The sequence below is a fragment of the Acanthochromis polyacanthus genome, chromosome 4 (genome assembly GCF_021347895.1).
Source record: "Acanthochromis polyacanthus isolate Apoly-LR-REF ecotype Palm Island chromosome 4, KAUST_Apoly_ChrSc, whole genome shotgun sequence".
NCBI classification, from domain to species: Eukaryota; Metazoa; Chordata; class Actinopteri; family Pomacentridae; genus Acanthochromis; species Acanthochromis polyacanthus.
In genome coordinates, this window is record NC_067116.1 from 9,316,222 (window position 1) to 9,335,685 (window position 19,464).

The window sequence follows — 19,464 nt, forward strand, 5'->3', positions numbered from 1 at the left end:
TGCATCCGGGCAGACAGCTCTGTGGATACCCTGCCGCTGGTTATGCTTGATTTAGTTGGTGGCAGACCGCAAGACATTTAGAGTGGGTTTATCAACACACAAACAGTGATAACAACAGTGTGTCTCCCTACGAACTGCTGACTGATTCTCCCCTCGCACACACTCCCACTCGCCTTAGTCGTTCTGATGTTTGCCAGCCAGGAGCACAACAGTGGACCAAGCCAGGGTTGTTGATGGTGCTGCTGATGTTTCTGCTGAAGGGAGAGGAAGAGGAAGGAGGTGAGAGAGGGTTTAGAGGGGAGGCAGCTCGTGGTGGGGGCCTGTGAAGCGTCAGACACAGCATAAAGGCATGTAATTATACGGCTCCTATTAAGGGTGTGTTAGAGAGAGAGAGAGAGAGAGAGAGAGAAAGTGTGTGTGTGTGTGTGTGTGTGTGTGTGTGTGTGTGTGTGTGTGTGTGTGTGTGTGTGTGTGTGTGTGTGTGTGTGTGTGTGTGTGTGTGTGTGTACCCTCGCAGGGGCCGCAAAGTTTCATTTAAGAGTGAGTGAGTGAGATAGATAGATAGATAGATAGATAGAGAGAGAGAGAGAGAGAGAGAGAGAGAGAGAGAGAGAGACTGTGTAGCCTGGAGGCGCGGCAGTAACGTTCTGCCTCCCCGCGCCAGAGCAAGCTGTGCGCACACTCGGAGATTTGCGCATCTGGTCGTCATCAGCAGCAGCAACAGCAGCAGCAGCTTTCATGCTCAGATGTGACTCAACCGGAGTGAGAACAGAGCTTCTTCTTCTTCTTCTTCTTAAATGACTTCTTAGAAATACTCATTTGAAAGTCGCTCTTTGGCCGCAGGACAAACAGAGGCCGATGTTTCTCCTGTTTGACGCGCACCGCTGGATGGATTGGCTGTAACGGGTTTGATTGGAGAAACGCAGGCGAGAAGAAAACTTTGCTGAAGTTCGTTTGAGCCGTCTGCGGCTGATCTGGATGTGAACAAATCTGTCTCTCGCTCGGACAACCCGAGTTTCTATCTGGCTGTTTTCTGGAGACGCAGCTTGTGCGTTCTGCACATACGGATCTATTTGGCTCGCTTGTGATCCTTTGCTTTCTTTTTATTACCCCTCCGTTTTTTTCCGCCGTACCCCAGTTGCGTCATGACTTCTAGCTATGCACATGTAATGGACAGGCAAGCTACGATATCAAACCGCCTGGAGAGTCCCATCACGTCTAACCTGGACAACCTGCAAGCCAAAAAAAACTTCTCGGTCAGCCACCTGTTGGATCTAGAAGAGGCAGGGGAAATGGTTGGCACCCACGCAGACGAGAGCGTCGCAGAGGCGGGGAGGAATATGCTGGAGTCTCCGGGGCTAACCAGCGGGAGCGACACGACCCAGCAGGAGAGTAAGTGAAAGGCAGATGGGAGAGAGGCTGAACACAGAATGGGACTAAGCACAAGAGATCAGAAACAACCTTTAAAGTTTTTTTGTCCGTTAAAAAATGATGTATTTGTAGAACCTCTGTGGATAAACCACACGTTATCAGGCGCAGGGAACATCACATTTCACACAAACCTAGTTTTAATGCAGTGACAAGCTGAAAGCTAAACGGATTTGTTTTCAGTGTTGTGGCGTGTAGCTGGAGCAGAGCATGAATGGAAGGAATCCTTTAGTGAGTTTTGGCAGTGCATCATCCCTGACGGCCTCCCGCTCCAAACCCCCATTAATTTACCATTAACACTTTGAAGCTGCTGAGGTATGGTGATGTTGGTGGACATGGTCAGCGGAGGAACCTCACGGCTCCAACTCAGGGCTCATAAATCTCCTTCTCATAACTGCTGACCTAAAGAAGGTCACATTATTTATCGTCCAGGTTTTGATCTTTTTAGTCTGGCGAAAACAATAGCTTAAAAACTGATCTTTCAAAAACATGCTTTGATAAATGCTCCAAGTCTGTGATCGTATGAAGTTTTTTGGTAAAAATAATATTTTTGAACTATTATTCATGAATTCCTGAATGCAGATATGAAGCAGTCCGTTTGCTCATCGCTGGCCGATAATCCTATTTTTTATTTATCATTATTCTGTACTTAACTGTGCCGTTGCGTGCGTGGAGGTAGACTACAAGTTGGATAAATCCCCGTGAAAGCGAAGGAACCGGTCGCTCTCCGGCGCTCCACTGAGAGAGTAAATAAACGGTGATCTACTGAGGGCCGTTCACCGAGCTCAACCTAAAGGCTACACAGTTTAATGACTGTTATTGTTATTTTTAAGGCTAAAAATCGAAGTGGCGACTGTGAGAAATATGTGTGAGGAAGTGGCCGGGTTAATTCACGCTTGTTTTCGGCTTGTCAAAACACTTTAGCAATATCGGAGTCCAATCATTTGTCATAATTACCGCGCGTGTCCTCGTTCTGACAATGAAAGAGTCAGATAACAGCATTTGACCGGATCTGATTATGTGCAAATGTGACGAACACACGGCAGAGGAATTGAATCGGTCATGTTCAGAAAACGCATTTTGCTGTGATCGTGTCTGTTGTCATTCGGGGTTTCGTTCAGTATTCTGGCTCAGATTTACACCAGATCCACGGCGACATGTTTGGGATGTCATTAAAGGATTTTATTTATTTATTTATTTTAAATTACTGACAGAAACGTGAAAACCACAGCTGCTCTACACATTTTGGGAAATTTTTACAAAATACCCTAAGTTTGGTGACACCCAGACAAATTCATGATTTCCACGAAAATTAATAATTGCATAAGGGTTTTCTAATCATCATTTAGCCTTTCAACACCATTAGCTAACACAATGCAGCATTAGAACACAGGAGTGTTCTTACTGGAAATGTTCCTCTGTACCCCTGTGGAGATAGTCCATTAAAAATCAGCCGTTTCCAGCGAGAATAGTCATTTACCACAATTGTAATGTCTATACTGGATTTATCATTAATTTAAAGTTACTCTTATTGAAAAAAGAATGTTGCTTTTCATTCAAAAATAAAGACGTGAGCCCACACTTTTAGTGTATTTTACAAATCTCCACCGTGTTACACACATATTTTTTTATTGGCTCCATAACCCTTAAAATGACATTTCATTCTAAAACAACAAAGTGAATATGTTTTCCTACTCTGCTATTACAAGGAATTGCTGCTGGTATGGAAGTGAGTCTGCTAATAGCTGCTAATGAGCTCAGTCACTGCAGGAGGATCAAGATCATTCAACATCAGCCTGAAGAGACAGGCTGGACAGATATTAACAGAACAGTGTTTTGTGGAAAACGATCATTTCATTTGAATTTTATTTAAATGTTTGTGCCCACTTTAAATAGCTAAAACTCAGAATGAAGATATCTGGGGTCATTAAAAGACATGAAGCTCATTTGAAGTCAGTCTGGTGTTATTACAGGACTTTGCATTTGTTCTTTTCGAAGCTATTTTTGAAATTATTCGAAATATAGCTTTACTAAAATACATTTGGATATTTTGTATGCAGGTTTTTCTTCAGACACACCTTCCATAAATATTTCGTGAAAATAGCGAAAATAAAATTAAGAAAAATACTAAAACAGCCTGTGCAATTCATTCAGTGAGCTATTTTTACTTTCTCTAGTGATTTAATTAACCATATATATATATATATAAACAATAAATAATAATACCACACTGCCTACTCACTCCACCACCACCACATACACACACACACACACACACACACACACAAAATACACGGATGCATTTTGTACACGTAAAATAATTTTCGTGACATTCCCTGAGTGAAATTCCACTTCAAAAAACTTATGTGTATCCGTATTTCAGTGACTGTTCAGATGATTGTTTTCTTGAGTGAAAACTACTCAGTGAAGGAGAGCTCGTAGTTTTTACTGAGCGTCTGTCTCAGCAGTGTGGTGAGCAGGGTGGGACCAGTCCCTGATGATGTTTGTTGCCTTCTGAAGGCAGCGGGATGTATGGATGTCCTCAAGAGAAGGGAGGGTGAGTTTGTTTTTTTGTGCAGCTCTTATCACCCTCTGCAGAGCCTTTTTGTCAGCTGTCGACATACAGACCCATAATGAATGTATTACCCCGTCAGTGACAGCGGCCTACCCAGAAGCCTCTTCTCCAAACAGACCTAGCTTCTCTCAGATTGTGACTAGAGCAGACAGGTCTGTGGACTGATGACCTGTGAAACGGCTGCTGACTGTTTACAGCCACACTTTACTGCTATTTGCTCTGTTTTTTTTTCCGTGTGAATCCACCATGTGCCTACCTTGAGCCACTGATCTACAAACTCCAAGGAAGCAACACAGTTAGTCCTTTGCTCTTCAGATGAGCATTTTACTTGTGAAACATATGGTGGTTATAGTTAGTTAGTTAGTTTTTATTTTATTCATTGACAAAAGAAAAAACAAACAAATAAAAAATAATTCAATACAACACAAAAATTAAAATTTCCAAATGTCTAATTGAAAGGGAGGAGAAAGAAGAATACATTTCTGCCATTTATTTTAAACAATCAGCTTAGAATGAGCATTAAAAACACAACAAACAAACAAACAAACCAACAGAAACATTTTGAATCATCATATTGTAGAAACTATTGTGCATTTTTGGAGTTGATTTTGAACCCAGGACCTCTTCTAAGGAGTTCTAAGATAAACCCAAGAAGTCAAATGACGATTAAAAGAAGTATGAGGGAAAAAGAGGACGTTTTCATTTAGCCCAGGCTTATTTACTGATTTTCAAAAAGATATACAATAATTGGAAAAAACTAATCAATCTGAAAACAAATAAAGAGAAATGAATGGAGAAATATTACATGTTGTTGTGAAATGTTTCTGCTTTTTCACATCTACAACAGAAAAGGGGGAAACATTTTTCAGTTGAGCTCACAGCTCAGATGGTTGCTGGTGGTTTCATTGTAATTATGGGTCAAAGGCCAAAGAGATTGTGAGGCAGCTTTTAGAAATGCAGAATGTCGGTGGACACCTGACACAAACTGGAATCCAAATGAATGGGCTGAAAGGAACCAGAATGAACACTTTCCTTCAGATGTACATCAGCCTGGTGATACCTGCAAGAATCAATTCAAATGCAAGCCTTCCTCCTGCATATTTAGAAAAATGAAATATAAAGCTTTAGTCTCTTGTCAATACATGTGATATACATATGGCAGTGTCTGACAACAAACCAAATTCAAACAAACAAACAAATGTAAAGCTTTTCTGGACTACTTTTACTATAAATATACTTTCTACACACATAAACACATTCGATCAGTGAATAGTCTGTTTCACCCTTCCTTTCATGTCGAGCCTTGAATTCTACTAAAGGCAAAATATGCTCTTAAACCCTTCTAAAAGTACAACTTAACAAGTAGAGTGGTTATATGTCACCTACTGGATTATGAAACCTAGAAGTTCTCACTGCAGTTATACATACATATATATATACATACATACATACATACATATATGCTCAAAATATACTCAAGTGGAAATTAAAATCAACAATTGTTACGTTTTTTGACCATATAGGTCCCTTCTTTCTGATTGTTTTTATGGTTGGTAATGTTCCAACTTTTCACTCATTCTGATCCTTTTTTAATTTCCACGTTGAGATGTTCCCACTTAACATATCTGCAAAACACTCACACACACACGCACGCACACACACACACACACACACACACACACACACACACACACACACACACACACACACACACACACACACACACACACACACACGTACGCACGCACACACTAACCCGAATCAGCAACACCCCAGAGTGATACTTGATCAGGCCTCTAATAAGTATTTATTTTGATCCATTGCCAGCTTAATTAACTGCAAAATAAATTATGACGCAACATGGAAAAATAAATTTAAAAACACTTGAATAAATAGATTAATAATTTTTGACTGTTTACACAGGTGTCAGTACTTGTACTGCATTTAATGAGCAACGGTGTTAATATACTTACTTATGTCTAAAATGTCTAAATGTCACTGCCATCAGCTAACAACAACAGTTTCTGAAAAACACTGAAGGAGATGAAAGACTTTAAAACAACAAAAGATATATTTTGAGATGATAATCAGAGAAACTGTAGCGGAGAAGTAATCCTAATATTGCGTTGTGAATTGAGTGTAAGAACACAGATGTGCATGTGAGAGCAGCTCCACGGTGTGTGCAGATAATTAGGCGGGAACCTTTTTCGTCAAAGTGTGATTTTGTGGTCGTGTTGTTGAGCCACAAGGCAACTCCACTAATTGCACCCTGCAGGAATACTGAGCTGAGCACAGAGCTGAAGGTACTGACTGCACAATAAATACGTACGCTTTGACAAAGAACTTCCATTTGTTTTCTGCTTTGTTTAGATGTTTGTTCGGTTAGGAAAAGGGTTAAGGAATTATTTCTGGCTATTTTCGGGCTTATTTGAAGAATCTTCAGAGACCAGCTGACGGAAATTCAAGTTTTCACGTCGTTGTGTTTGTGGCACTGATGGAGTGAATAGCAGAGTGTGAGGAGAGAGACGAGATGAACTACTCTGTCTCCAGAAATACACTCCGTCAGCTTACAATAAACGACATTCATGTTTTGTATGAAACGAGCCTCCAGTTGGTCAGCGGACGGACGGAGGACCGGGCGGCTGACTGAAGTTTCGTTTTCAGGGTTACGCCAGAGACCAAAATAGACACTAAAACCAATTTTGGAAAATTTCAGGCTTCGGTTGACATTTTCACAACGATAACTAGAAGCTAGATGAAGGTTGGTCCTGTTGAGCAGATTGTGTGTTTGGGTTCAGACAGAACACTCCTTCTCTACAGGACCACATCTCTCTGCTCTGCTGCTGCTGAGGCCGGACTGCTCGGCTGAGGAGCCGACGCTTGTGTCGGTGTCCGGTCCGGCTAGTGGGCATCGGGTGGATCAAAAACAAACTCTTAGAACCAGGCCGTTTTTAGAATCCCCTAAAAACCTAACCGAGGATGCAGTTTAGCTGAACAGGAGTATGATTTTGGGAGACAGGTTAGTGTGAATGCTGGAGCTTCTTTAGGATGGTAGATGTGTGAACACCTTGATCCTGGTGTGAAGGATCTGTCTCCTGCAGCTACAGCTCGACCTTCACCGTCCCTTCAGTCTTTAATCAGCGGCTGACAGAATGCAAGGATAAAGACAGTCAAGGTTCTACATGAATCGGGGACAGACTCCATTGTGAAGTTCGTGTCTTGCCTCGTCTTTTCAGCCTAATCCCGTCGTTACCGACCTACATTTCTGCGCAGCCTCCTGATAGAAGGTGTCTACTGATAGAATTTCTCTACTGATAGAAAGTATCTACTGATAGAAGGCTTCTACTGATAGAAGGCTTCTACTGATAGAAGGTGTCTACTGATAGAAGGCTTCTCCTGACAGTGCAAGTCACATAAGTGACGGCAGGTAGCAGCTGCCATCATACCCGCAGGTGTCCAGCACTGATTAACTGTAGGTGAAATGAAAATGGACGGAAAGAGAAAAGCTACAAGTGGCGTCCAGAGAAGGTGCACACAAAGAAAAGGCTCGAACTGATGTCTGGAAGTAGTGTGCAGGTGATGAAGAGGCAGGAAGGTCAGAGAGGACCTCTGTGCTACAGTGCAGCTCAATGAACTAACTCCATGTTTCACTGAGTCCTGCTGCAGCTTTAACCACTTCCAAGTTTTAACTCTGACTTTAGAGAAGATATGTATATATATATATATATATATATATATAATTTATATATAATTTTCTAATATGTATATCTACATGTAAAATTATTTCCTGATGGTTTAGTGTCAGTCCTTTTTTAACATTACAGCCTACAAGGCATATTAAATTTCTTAGCCAGCTCAGTAATAAAAATGACTTGTAAAATCCTAACAAACAGGTGAACATGGCTCTAAAGAAGAAAGGGAGAGGGTAGAGGAAGAAAGGCAGCAGGAACCAGGGGAAGGAACAGAGCTGCTCTACTAAATGTGGGACTGCTCAGAGTACAAACATCATTTCTGTGACAGGCTGAACTTCATTCATTTTTTGTTGCATTACAAAAAAAAAAAAAAAAAATTGGCAACTTTGTTAAATACTTCTGATACTTAAAGTGATCACTGCATCAAATCATTTTGAATTTTTGCTTTGTGTGCACAAAGAAGAAAACCTTGGAAAATTAGTTTCATTGTTGAACTATTTAGGGTGACACGGACAATACAAATGGATAGATTGATTTTTTTAAAATTAAGGATTCATTGATTGACAAATTTTTGTGTCTCTTAGAATTTGGTGTGTATGAGCTGAAAAACCGTAATGCTGTAGTTTATATGGGGCATCCACCACCGTATGTAGTTTGATACGAATTCAAATCTAGATTTTACTCTGTGCAGTTGTAGCCTAAGAGGGAGAGCAGGTTGGCTATAAATTGTATGGTTAAGTTGTTGAGCAAGTATCTCAAGCTGCTCCCAGTCTGTCTTCATGCATGGGAAAAAAATGTTACTTTGGATGAAAACATCTGCCAAAGAAATATGATGTCATTTGGCACCTTTCAGGTGCATATAAACCCATGAGTATTTTTCTAATGCAGTCTAAACAATCAATATCATTTGTTACTTTGTTACTAGGTCTGCAGATTTTTAACCTGTGATCAGACATTAGACTTAAAATGTTACTTGGATCATTGTTGCATCTTATTGTTTTAATTTCAGATTGAAACTTTCTATTAAGCTACAGCAGTATCAGTGGAAGCAGTCAAATGTAGAGAGCTCAATAATATTAAGATTTGATGTGCTCTGACACGTTCTTTAAACTTGATATTTCCTTTGTTTGTCCTTCTAAAAAAGAAAGAAGGTGTTTAGTGTGTGAAAACTTACACTCTGCTTTGTCTAATAAGGGTTCCTTCTCTTTTGTCTGCTGGTAGATGAACAGATGAACACAGAGGAAAAGAAAAAGAGGAAGCAGCGCAGGAACAGGACCACATTCAACAGTAGCCAGCTTCAGGCTCTGGAGCGAGTGTTTGAGAGGACACATTACCCTGATGCCTTCGTCAGAGAGGACCTGGCTCGCCGGGTCAACCTCACCGAAGCCAGAGTTCAGGTAGGAAACAGGGACACTGTCTACATGACAGAAAAGAATCCCTTATTCTTTCGCTGTCAAGTTCCCTTGTTCCCCTCAGGTAGCAAATCTGCGCTTACATCTTTAGTCCCTCTAATGATTCAAACACCATGTTCAGAGAGCTTTTTTTCTCACATAGTTTCCTCCCTTAAAATAGCACTTTTTTGTGATTACTTGACCTATAAAGGTTTTTCAGTAGTATTTTGTCAGACATATTTAGCCTTAAATTACAGGAAATTAACCAAAAAATGTTGCTAGATTGCAAGGCTGGCACAGTCATAGAGCAAAGGGCAGGACAGTCATCCATTTTTACCATAAAGACACACAAACAAAAAGATTACTATAAACACACACAACACAGAAATTTGCTGTATTATTTGTTGAAGAAAAAACATTCTTGAAGTTCTGGCAACACTGTAGTATACTCACTTCTCATATCTTAAAGTTGAAATGATTATTTTAAAAATCATCAGAGAGGACAGAGGTTTTTTTTAAAGAGTCTGAAGCCAGTGCAGCCATACAAACAGCGGGGTGCCCAGCCCCACAGCTTGAAATAATATTAGATGTATTAACAATTCTAACTGGTGATTAAAAATCATTAAAATATTTTGATTTAATAAGAAGCAATTGCAGTAGAGTGATGATAACTTCTCAGCACTTTGCAGATGTCTCCTATAAAAGTTGCATAATCTTGTCAATAATGACTGATATTTTAGGGTCTGTGAACGGTTTGCAAGAACTCCCCAGTGGACTGGATGTGATGAGAAAAGTGGATGTAATGACGTCTAATTTCCTCAGATGTTTACAGATAAGTGACAAACTGCAAGTGTCTGAACACGAGGTCAGCAGCAGAACGGCATGTAATTAGTAAATGAGTGATGTCACACACCAAGACCTAATCTGCCAATCAATACACAGAATGGATTTACTTTACTTTTTCAAGCAATGAATATTTTTCTGTAATGAGTCTTTGTCAGATTGACACCGGTAATTACAGGTGAAGATTTGGTTTTAGAAGTGAGCGATATGGGACACACTAAAAATTGATTTTAAGCTCTCTGTGGATATAGCGACAAAGTATTTATATCTTTCAGCATAAAAACAATATAAATAAACAAACAAATACAGTAAAATAAACAGCATGCAAATACTGCAGCAAAAATACAATTCTAGTTTAAAAAATAGTCCTTTTGTCATGAAAGCTGCCCAGTGCTTTCACTGATATTTAGTTTTATTAAAATGTCCCATTTTTAGGATATTCATTGACCCATAGGTTAAGGTACACACACACATACACGCATACACACACACACACACACACACACACACACACACACACACACACACACACACACACACACACACACACACACACACACACACACACACACACACACACATATAGATAGATAGATAGATAGATAGATAGATAGATAGATAGATAGATAGATAGATATAGATATGGCCATTTGATTTCTTTTTTGCTCATTTCTCTAATCCCTCCATGTATTCCCTGTCTTCACACACAAAAAAAGAATTCCTCTAATATATAGCACATAACAATAAGACAAATAAAAGCATGCATCAGTGAGTGAGTACCTCACTATAATTGTCTTTGTCAAGGTTATGAGAAATACAACTGGTGAACCATAATTCTTTTGAGTGTGATATTCTTCTGTCACAAAAAAATGGAATTTTACAAAACAAAAAGGGTGTTTCCTCCTTTAACTTAAAAAAATCAGTCCACACAGGCACTGTCTAAAGGAATCTTTGTCTTCATAAAAATAAATAAATGAAACACTGTCCTGAGCCAAACCCACAACCCTAAAACCTGAATTAGATATCTGAAAACAGATACTATAGGTTCCAGTAGGTTATCAACAATGGCCCATCTTTAAGGGAGGAATGATAATAATGTGTTCACTGATAAAGATAGAGTTTAAGTGTAAACCTGTAAAGTACTGTTAGCAAAGCTTGCAGGCAGCACTGTTTAGGCAAGAACAGCCTCTTCTAAAGCACGAATAACTCACCCTGCTAGACTGTTGAGGCAACCTGTATGTAGCTCCAGACCCAAAAGTCATGGCAAAAATAGTGGTAGCTGCTGTTCATACGGCTATGAGTACAACATAGCAACTGAACGTGACTCCTGAACCAGCATATATGCAACAGAATTTCTGTCATCTGGATTGTAACTGCCTAATAGAGGAGACCATTTAAGGAGCGTGGAGCAGAATGTGAGGGAGATACTGGATAAACCTAACTGTCATCAAAACAGCTCAAGACACATTCAACCTAAACGCACACAGGCGTCACTTGCACCTAATAATCATACAGCCTATAGTAGAAGAAATAGTTAAACATTTCCAGCATATTTCTTGAAAATGTTAATATATGCATGATATGTTTGAATGTATTCTCTTTCAATAACACAATGGAAGTATTTGCTCTGTGGGTAGACTGAGAGTTAAGAGGAAATAGTGATGTTGGAGCAAGAGAAGCAGCACATCTGTGATTAATGTGTAGCAAAGAGCGTTGCAGAAATCCTTTGATAAAAAAGACTTTAGGCTCATTCCTGAGGCTGTGCGTCAGCGAACAGCGAGCCCATGTGAAGGCACATAGCTTCTAATAATGGATTTGATTTCACAGCAAGGAACAACATTAGCACCCCCCCAGTCATCATCATCTGTTTAGGAAGGCGGGTGGCGGGGGGGTAAGTCCTTGGTGCTGGATGAGGTTAATTGTACATGAAGGGAATGCGGGTGTATACATTTGTGTGAGGATGCAGGCATAGTAATTTTATGGCACAGGATAGAAGTTTTGAGACAGTTGCTTACATCGAATTTTATGGACCCTACTCTTACATTTGACTTTAAACTGTATAAAGAAACTTGGTTACAACATAGGACAAAAGACTCATGTCCAAGCCAAAATAAACCCAGAAATTGTGACACATCATACAACATTTGGCTGCCAAGCTACGCTCTATTTAAACCTTTACATCAAGTAGAAACAGTTAAATGTCAGAAACGGACAAAATCACCAAAGGTTTTGGATTCTCAACCAACAAAAACAGGCTACATTACAAATTTTTGTACAGACATTATTACCATATGTTCTATCGTTAATATAACATTTACAGGCTGCTGGTGCAGCATTTTTCTATATTGTCTCTTACTTAATGGTCAGTAACTGCTGGTGTCTAGTGACCTGTATGTGAAAGACTCGCTATGATCATTTATTGTTACTTATGCGGTGTGATGTCACCTGATAGTTTCATCTGATAATGACTTGAAGACTGAGATGTGTTTGAGTGGCCGTGGACAGTTAGTGGCCTGTCCAGAGTGTCCCCTGCCTTTACCTTAAGCCAGCTGGGATAAACTCCAGCCCCCCATGATCCTACAGAGGATTCAGCCATATGTAGAAAATGGATGTAAGGAGAAAAAACAGATAACACGACAAAATCCAGGACTTAGTTGAAATTGTGTCACAATGTCAGAGCAAACATTTAGAGCATTTCTTTCACGTGTTAGTGTTAGTTGTTTTACTCTTTATACAGTTTTTAAAACTTTTCAAATAGATTTATACTTTCCAGGAATAAATTCTACCTGAAAATTAAGTGAAATTGTCAAACTAGGATCCATACTTTTTCATGGCAGTGTCATTTCATCAGATTATTTAGATGTGTTATGTGCCATTTCAAATCAATTCAATTCAGTTTTATTTATATAGTGTAGATTCACAACAAATGTCATCTCACAGCGCTAAGCACAGTAAGGTACAGGCCCTAGAATTGTAAACAAGTTTATCTCCAGAGTTCAGCTCAACATGTTGATACTTTTGGAAATTTTGAGGGGCTTTAAGCCGGGTTTGAATACACAGCCTGGGACAGTAAAGGTGGTGCCTTCCACAATACTGAAGAGGTTGAAAAATATACGAACAAGTTAACAATTCACTCATTTTGTTCTTTGTCATTCCAGGTTTGGTTTCAGAACAGAAGAGCTAAGTTCCGCAGGAATGAGAGAGCTATGCTGGCCAGCAAAAATGCCTCACTCCTCAAATCTTACTCAGGAGATGTGACAGCGGTGGAGCAGCCAATTGTCCCTCGGCCTGCACCACGCCCAAATGATTACCTGTCTTGGGGAAGTGCTGCCCCCTACAGGTAGTGTCACCTCTGATTGGCTTAGCTAACATCACGTAATAATGTGACATTCACCTTACATTCACAATCTGCACTGTTTCTGTACCAACAAGTCAAATATGTTTACACTGATGGTCTGCAGTGGGTGAAGAACAGAAATCCTTTATTTACATAATATGTAAATAAAGGATATGAAAAAATAAAAATATATTGGAAACAAACTTTCATTTTTTTAGTGTTTGTAAGTCCATATAAACATGATTAAGTTTTAAACATGTAAAACAATACAGGATAAAAAACAAATAAAATCAGACAGAGACATAAACATGAAGCAACTGAAACAATGAGCAAAGACAAAATGAGAAATAAAATGGCACAAAGAAATGAAAGATAAAAAATACAAGACATCTCATGAAACAAAGGAGAAAGAAGAAAGGAAAGCAGAAAGGCAAAGGAAAAATAATGAGACAGCAAATAAGGGAGACAAAGAAATAAAACTTGATTGATGTCATTTAAAAAAAAACTTATTTGATTAATTCAAAACCTCCGAATGAACTACCACAGTGAAATCAGCATACTGGAATAGAAGGTATTCCAAAATACTCACTGCTCTGATACTTGCGGTACTGTGGTTCCTCACATTGTACTATCCAGCTGAAAAAGCACAAGATGATACCACAATAACCACATGTTAACACCACCTTAACATCTCTCTCTTTCACACACACAAACACATAGGCACGCACTGCTGTCTGTTATTGTTTCATTTCCTACTCCTCTTCGACCTGAACATATTCCTCATACTTCTCTTGAAAGTCTTCATCTTCTCTGATCCACCGGAACTCAAACTGACTAAAACCTCTCATATATGATACTTCATTCATTTAGATTTTATTTATACTCGGTCAGCACTGCCTTGTGGACACAGGACAATAAAATGATGTTATTATTTGACTTGTCAACAAATTAAATATGCACCGTCAGAGGTCAGCACTGTGTGTATCCAAAGCTGGAGAGATCTTTTTCCTCACTGATGTAGGAGTCCATTGTTGTCTAAATATTGAATGAAAACCAAGCCAAACTGTTTCATCATTACAATGTCCACATACACTGCACTGTGATTTATTCTGCCTCAATCCAGCTGGAGCACCAAATGTGAAATTACATATATATATATATACACTAAATTATAATTTTGTAATTTAGTAATTTTTGTAATTTGCAATTTTCTTTTATGATCGTTGTAGAAATAACAGAAGTATGCTGTATTTTTTATACATTTTGGCTACTGTTCCACAGCAACATTTCCTAAATTTTTTTTGTTTTAAAAATTCAACAATTATGATGATAATTGACACAAAATGATAATGATTTCATTCATTTGTTATTTTGTGTGACTTATGAAATTTTACTCTCAATAACTGGGAATATAGTATTTCCCTTTTCATGTATTAATAATCTGGTTTTGTTGCTCCTTGACTCTTTTTTCTGTATCTAAAATCTCCACATTTTTGCTACTTTATCTTTCTTACACTGTATTTGTAACCATCTTGCCTTGCTTGAAGCTTGCTCCAAACTAACCATGTTGAATCCAAACACTCCTTTCCTTCCCCTCTCCTCCATCGTTCCCCTCTGTCAGCAGACAGGTCTAGATCCTGTGACCCTACTGATGAGGTGATAATGTGAAAACAAACCATATTAAATCCACTGTTGACCCCTGTGACCCCTCTCTGCTACACTACACCAGATAATGAACTTTAAACAGAGAGACAGCTCTACTGGGCAACATTTTTTGTGACTCTGGTTACATTGGTCATGATTTACAGTAATCCTTCGTTATGAAACTCTGTATAAAATGTCAGACCCCATGGCCGAGGCTTAAACTCACTGAGCGCTTTTTGGCCGGAGGCAGAACAGTGGGGGAAATCTTTTGTGAAGCAGAAATAATGCTATGTACTGCTAACACTTCACTGTATATTATCCTTAAGCTGGTATCCAATGCCGGAGGGGGGGCCAGTGCGAGTGCCACAGAAAATGCTGCCCTCAGAGAACAAGTATGCTTTCACTTTACTACACATAGTTCTTTTCTTGCTATCTTTGAAGAAGTATACCACTGTTTTTGCACATCAAGTTTAGCTGGTAATAGTAGTATGGTGCACCACACATCACATCACGCAACAGTCATTTGTGTTTACAGCACACAAACTTTAAATTCAAAATAGTTCATCCAAAGTTCAATGAAACAGCAAAAGACAGGAGAAAGCTGCCAAAATACGCATATGAAATACAGGCTCATGCAAACATGGGAACAAGAATGATGCTCGATAGACAAACATCAGACATCATTTAGATATAGATGATTTTTTTAGATTTTGTTTATAAATGTGTGTTGGACCCCTAATAATTAATGTGAATCTTAGTAGCATCAGTGCAGTCAACCTGCAGAAGAAAATAAGATGATTGATCAAATAAAGTACTGTTTGCCCCTGTGTAGATTAACTACTGTTATGCATCAAAACCAGAAACTAATTTGTGAACAGTTATTTATAATATTTTGGTAAAAAGACAAAAACAGGTCAAGAACACACAGCAAAGCAAATGTTTACAGTACACAGCACAGATTAATGACTTTACAAAAAAATATGACAGAAAAAATCTTTTTTAAAGGACAAAGGACATAAAAACAAAAAGCATTAGCTAAATCAACACACCCAAACAGAACATAAGTTATGCATTAGGATAAAAATTCACATTGTGGTAACTGAGCTGCTGAAGATAAATGACTGAAATGCCTGTCTGATAAACATAGACTGGGAAGCACAGAGCATGCATTTCATTGCCCTAATCAAACCATCCTCTGATGAAATTAGTGCACCTTGTGCAAAGAATGTTTTTCAAGCTGACATTTGTTTGAGATGATGAACTAAGCCGCATAAGAACCCTGAGCTCTGTGCAATATGGTAGCAGAAGATTGCAAGATTCCATAATTCAAAAATGCCAGGTCTGTAATCTGCACTCCATTGATTGATTACTGCTAAGGTAGTGTTGTTATTGTTTGTTTTTATAGGCTTTTTATCCCCAAACTGCAATCTCATGATAATCAGATCCCTGTTTAATGTAGTCTGCAATGAGAAAAGAAAGACTGTTTGGGATTCTACAAAGACCTAGAGTCACTAATTCAACAAGTGAATATCGAAGTTTCACATGAATAGAATTGTAATATAAGAGGATAAAAAGAAAACTCAACGTAAATATTTTCGTGCACTGAAAAATGGTAATGCAACATGAAGCACAGTTAACATGAGCTGATTTAAATTGTGCAAAAACACTGGTTGTGCTCCTTTGGGATTTTTTGTTTTCTGTGTATGTCACAATCAGATTTAGTTCAAAGCTTTTCACGTGATCAGTGATATTTTTCTTTTGTTTGTTTCGTTATGTATTTCCACAGCTGGGCCTCATGCTGAGCTTCAGCTTGCTGTTACACACAGGTGATGTAACCTTTTCCACTCTGCCCCTCTCCTCTTGTCTCTCAGCACCATGGCCACCTACCCACCCACCTGCTCCAACCCCAATACGTCCCAGGGAATGAACATGGCCAACAGCATCGCCAACCTTCGGCTCAAAGCCAAGGAATACAGCTTGAACCAGGTGCCCACAGTCAACTGAAAGAAGGAGTGGTTGTGGGATTGGCAGGAGGGGAGAGACCGTCCCACCTGCTGTACGCCTGCAGACAGATGCCGTCTCTGCGATGAACATCAGCTCACATAGCCTGGATCATGAAGCCTTCTTTCCTTTCTGGAGCAGCCATGATGGCATACTGCTACCACCTACATGCCAAATGTTGGACACCAAATGATGGCAGGATTTTTCTCAAGCCTTTCTCCTGAGCATCACTGAACTCTTGTCCATACAAAAAGACATCTAGATTGGATGCTGTAACCAAATATCTGCATAGTTTTACATTTGTGTTTGTGACTGAAATGGAAGGCAAAGTCTAATCAAACAACTTGTTTGTCTGGATGCTCATATATGGACTACGTGGAACCCCTTTGTCCCACTTTTTTTGTGGTGTTGGATAGAATTACACACCAAAATTGGAATAATATTTTTTTTTCTTTTTATGTCAACAACAAATCACCAGGGACTTTCTTTGACATTTTTTTAATTTTTTTAAAGATAGTTTTTTTTTTTTTTTTACATCTTTCCATGTTATGCCACTGACAAGCAAACATTTTCAATGCATTTTGATTTTTATGTAATAGTCCAATATAAGGGAAAGGCTGATGTATTTCTGAATCCAAAAAATAGTAGATAATATCCTATGATATCCTTTATTTGTAATAAGAAAAACTTGTATATTAATAAAAATGCATTTCAAGCAAAGTCATGACACAGTGTCCAACTTGACCTATCTTAGTGAAGAAGGAATAACAGACATTTTCCTCTTTTTGAACTATTTTGCCAGTTTTCTCAAATAACCTCTAAGTGAATCCTTGTGGTAGGAAGATTTATAACTTATTAGTTGAGAAATATGAATAATACTCTGACTTAAATCACGCCTAAGAAACTATAAGGAATAATTATGTTTAGTGTTGAGACCATTTGGAAAGCAAAATGATCCTGAACCTCGAACATGCCTCATAAAAGAGAGATTTACAACCCGAGAACAGATTCTCCTTCAGAGAAATCTCAAGCTGTTCCTCCTTTGTGTGCGCTTTTTTCCTGATTACCACAACCTGAAATTTCCATCTTAAAAACAGAATATTTATGAGCAGGGAAATCCTCTCCTTAATATGGAGGGCCCCTGGGCCTCGTTTAACTCTGCGGTTGTCATGCAAGGTGTTTCTTCTCCGTGGCCCCTCATAACCTTCACTGTCAACAAACACATGTCGGCACTCGTCCTCGTACAGCACACACAGACCGTAAAAACCGGGCCGAATGAAATTGAAGCCAATGAAGCAGTGTTTTAATTTTTGCAAGACTTTAAGCTTCACATGTGACATCGTGTGACACGTTCCTTGGAAACGCTATTTGCAGAGGCTTATTATGTACAAGTCATAGATACCTCAGAAAGGATTAACCCTTATTTGCATCTTTACCATTGAACTCCTTTCAAAAAGTCTGTCATTTAAATTTATACAGACAGTGACTAATGTTATAAGTTTGGAATGCTTTAATAATTCTTATTGTCTTGCACATAATTCAGCATAAAATTAACACATCCAATACTGGTTGTTTCGGTGAGGTGCGTTGAGGGGAGGAGGGGGGGTCAACTTTTAAAAACTTAGCATGTTTCATATTTGTAATTTCACGCTTTAAATATGCTATGATATCATCTTTGAAAAGCTCTTAGAAACAACCTTGTTGCTGCTTGAGGAAAGGACTTTTTGTTAAGTTGTAGAAAAGGACTGAGGTATAATAACATCATGAAAGCCTTTTTCTGTTTAAAAGGGAGAAATTTAAAGCTCTCTGATTTTATTTTTTAGAAAAAGGATTTCAGTTAGGACTGTTTTTTTGTCTTATTTAGTTAAATAAAGAACATAAGGAATCTTTTTCAACAGTTGTGTCTTTGTGCTGAGCAAGAGTTAGTCATAAGAAAGCAACAGTTCCTTTATGTAACTTCAGGGTTTTTCCTGACTTGAAGGCTAGAGTTAAAAAGGGCTATTTCTGTTTTCTTTTGAGCTGTTTCATTTTCTGCTGTTGGTTCCTGATCACTGATCCCTGACTGTGGTATGTCCAGTGTCAGACCTCTGTCCCCCTCTCCCCTGCCAGGCGCCCGGTCTCACCTTTCACGGCCAGGGTCTGGGCTAACCTGAAGCGATTCCAGATGTGGAGATCCCCCCTCCCTCTTTCGCCCCTAGGGCCTGGTCAGCCACTCGATCAGAGCTGACAGCGTCCCCTCGGACAGCGTCTCTCCTTGCCTGAGCACATGACAAGGCAGCTCCCCCACTACCACTTCTCCTCCCTCCTCACCCTCACCCATTCACCCCCGTCTTCAGCAGTACATCTGGAGCTCATTACAAAGGAGACAGTGAGAGCGAGGGAGGGGCAGGGAGTCTGTGCGCAGAGTGTGTGTGTGCAAGAGAGCGGGAACGAGAGCATTTCTTAACCCTTCTCCTTTAAAACATCGATCTTTTTCTTTCTTTATCCCCTTGTTTATTTCTAATTAACTTTTACTTTATTCCCCCAACACACACACACACACACACACACACA

General features: G+C 39.2%; 1 protein-coding gene across 3 annotated transcripts; it reads left to right on the top strand.

Annotated features, from left to right (window-relative positions):
* Nucleotides 1-675: 675 nt before the first annotated feature.
* On the top strand, nt 676-17,635 carry prrx1b (paired related homeobox 1b). Of its 3 annotated transcripts, none has more exons than XM_022207544.2 (5): nt 676-1,392; nt 8,917-9,092; nt 13,088-13,269; nt 15,237-15,302; nt 16,782-17,635. In XM_022207544.2, the coding sequence occupies exons 1-5, from the start codon at nt 1,146-1,148 to the stop codon at nt 16,912-16,914; spliced, it is 804 nt and encodes a 267-aa protein (XP_022063236.1). In that variant the 5' UTR covers nt 676-1,145; the 3' UTR covers nt 16,915-17,635. The 3 variants fall into 3 exon arrangements, with proteins under 3 accessions (XP_022063236.1, XP_022063238.1, XP_022063237.1); XM_022207546.2 differs by having other exon boundaries at nt 15,237-15,296; nt 16,780-16,837; XM_022207545.2 differs by lacking the exon at nt 15,237-15,302.
* Nucleotides 17,636-19,464: the final 1,829 nt, after the last annotated feature.

Coding starts and splice junctions, on each gene's coding strand:
- prrx1b (XM_022207544.2), top strand. CDS start 1,146: ATGACTTCTAGCTATGCACATGTAATGGACAGGCAAGCTACGATATCA. Junction 1,393..8,916: donor CGACACGACCCAGCAGGAGA/GTAAGTGAAAGG, acceptor GTCTGCTGGTAG/ATGAACAGATGAACACAGAG. Junction 9,093..13,087: donor TCACCGAAGCCAGAGTTCAG/GTAGGAAACAGG, acceptor TTGTCATTCCAG/GTTTGGTTTCAGAACAGAAG.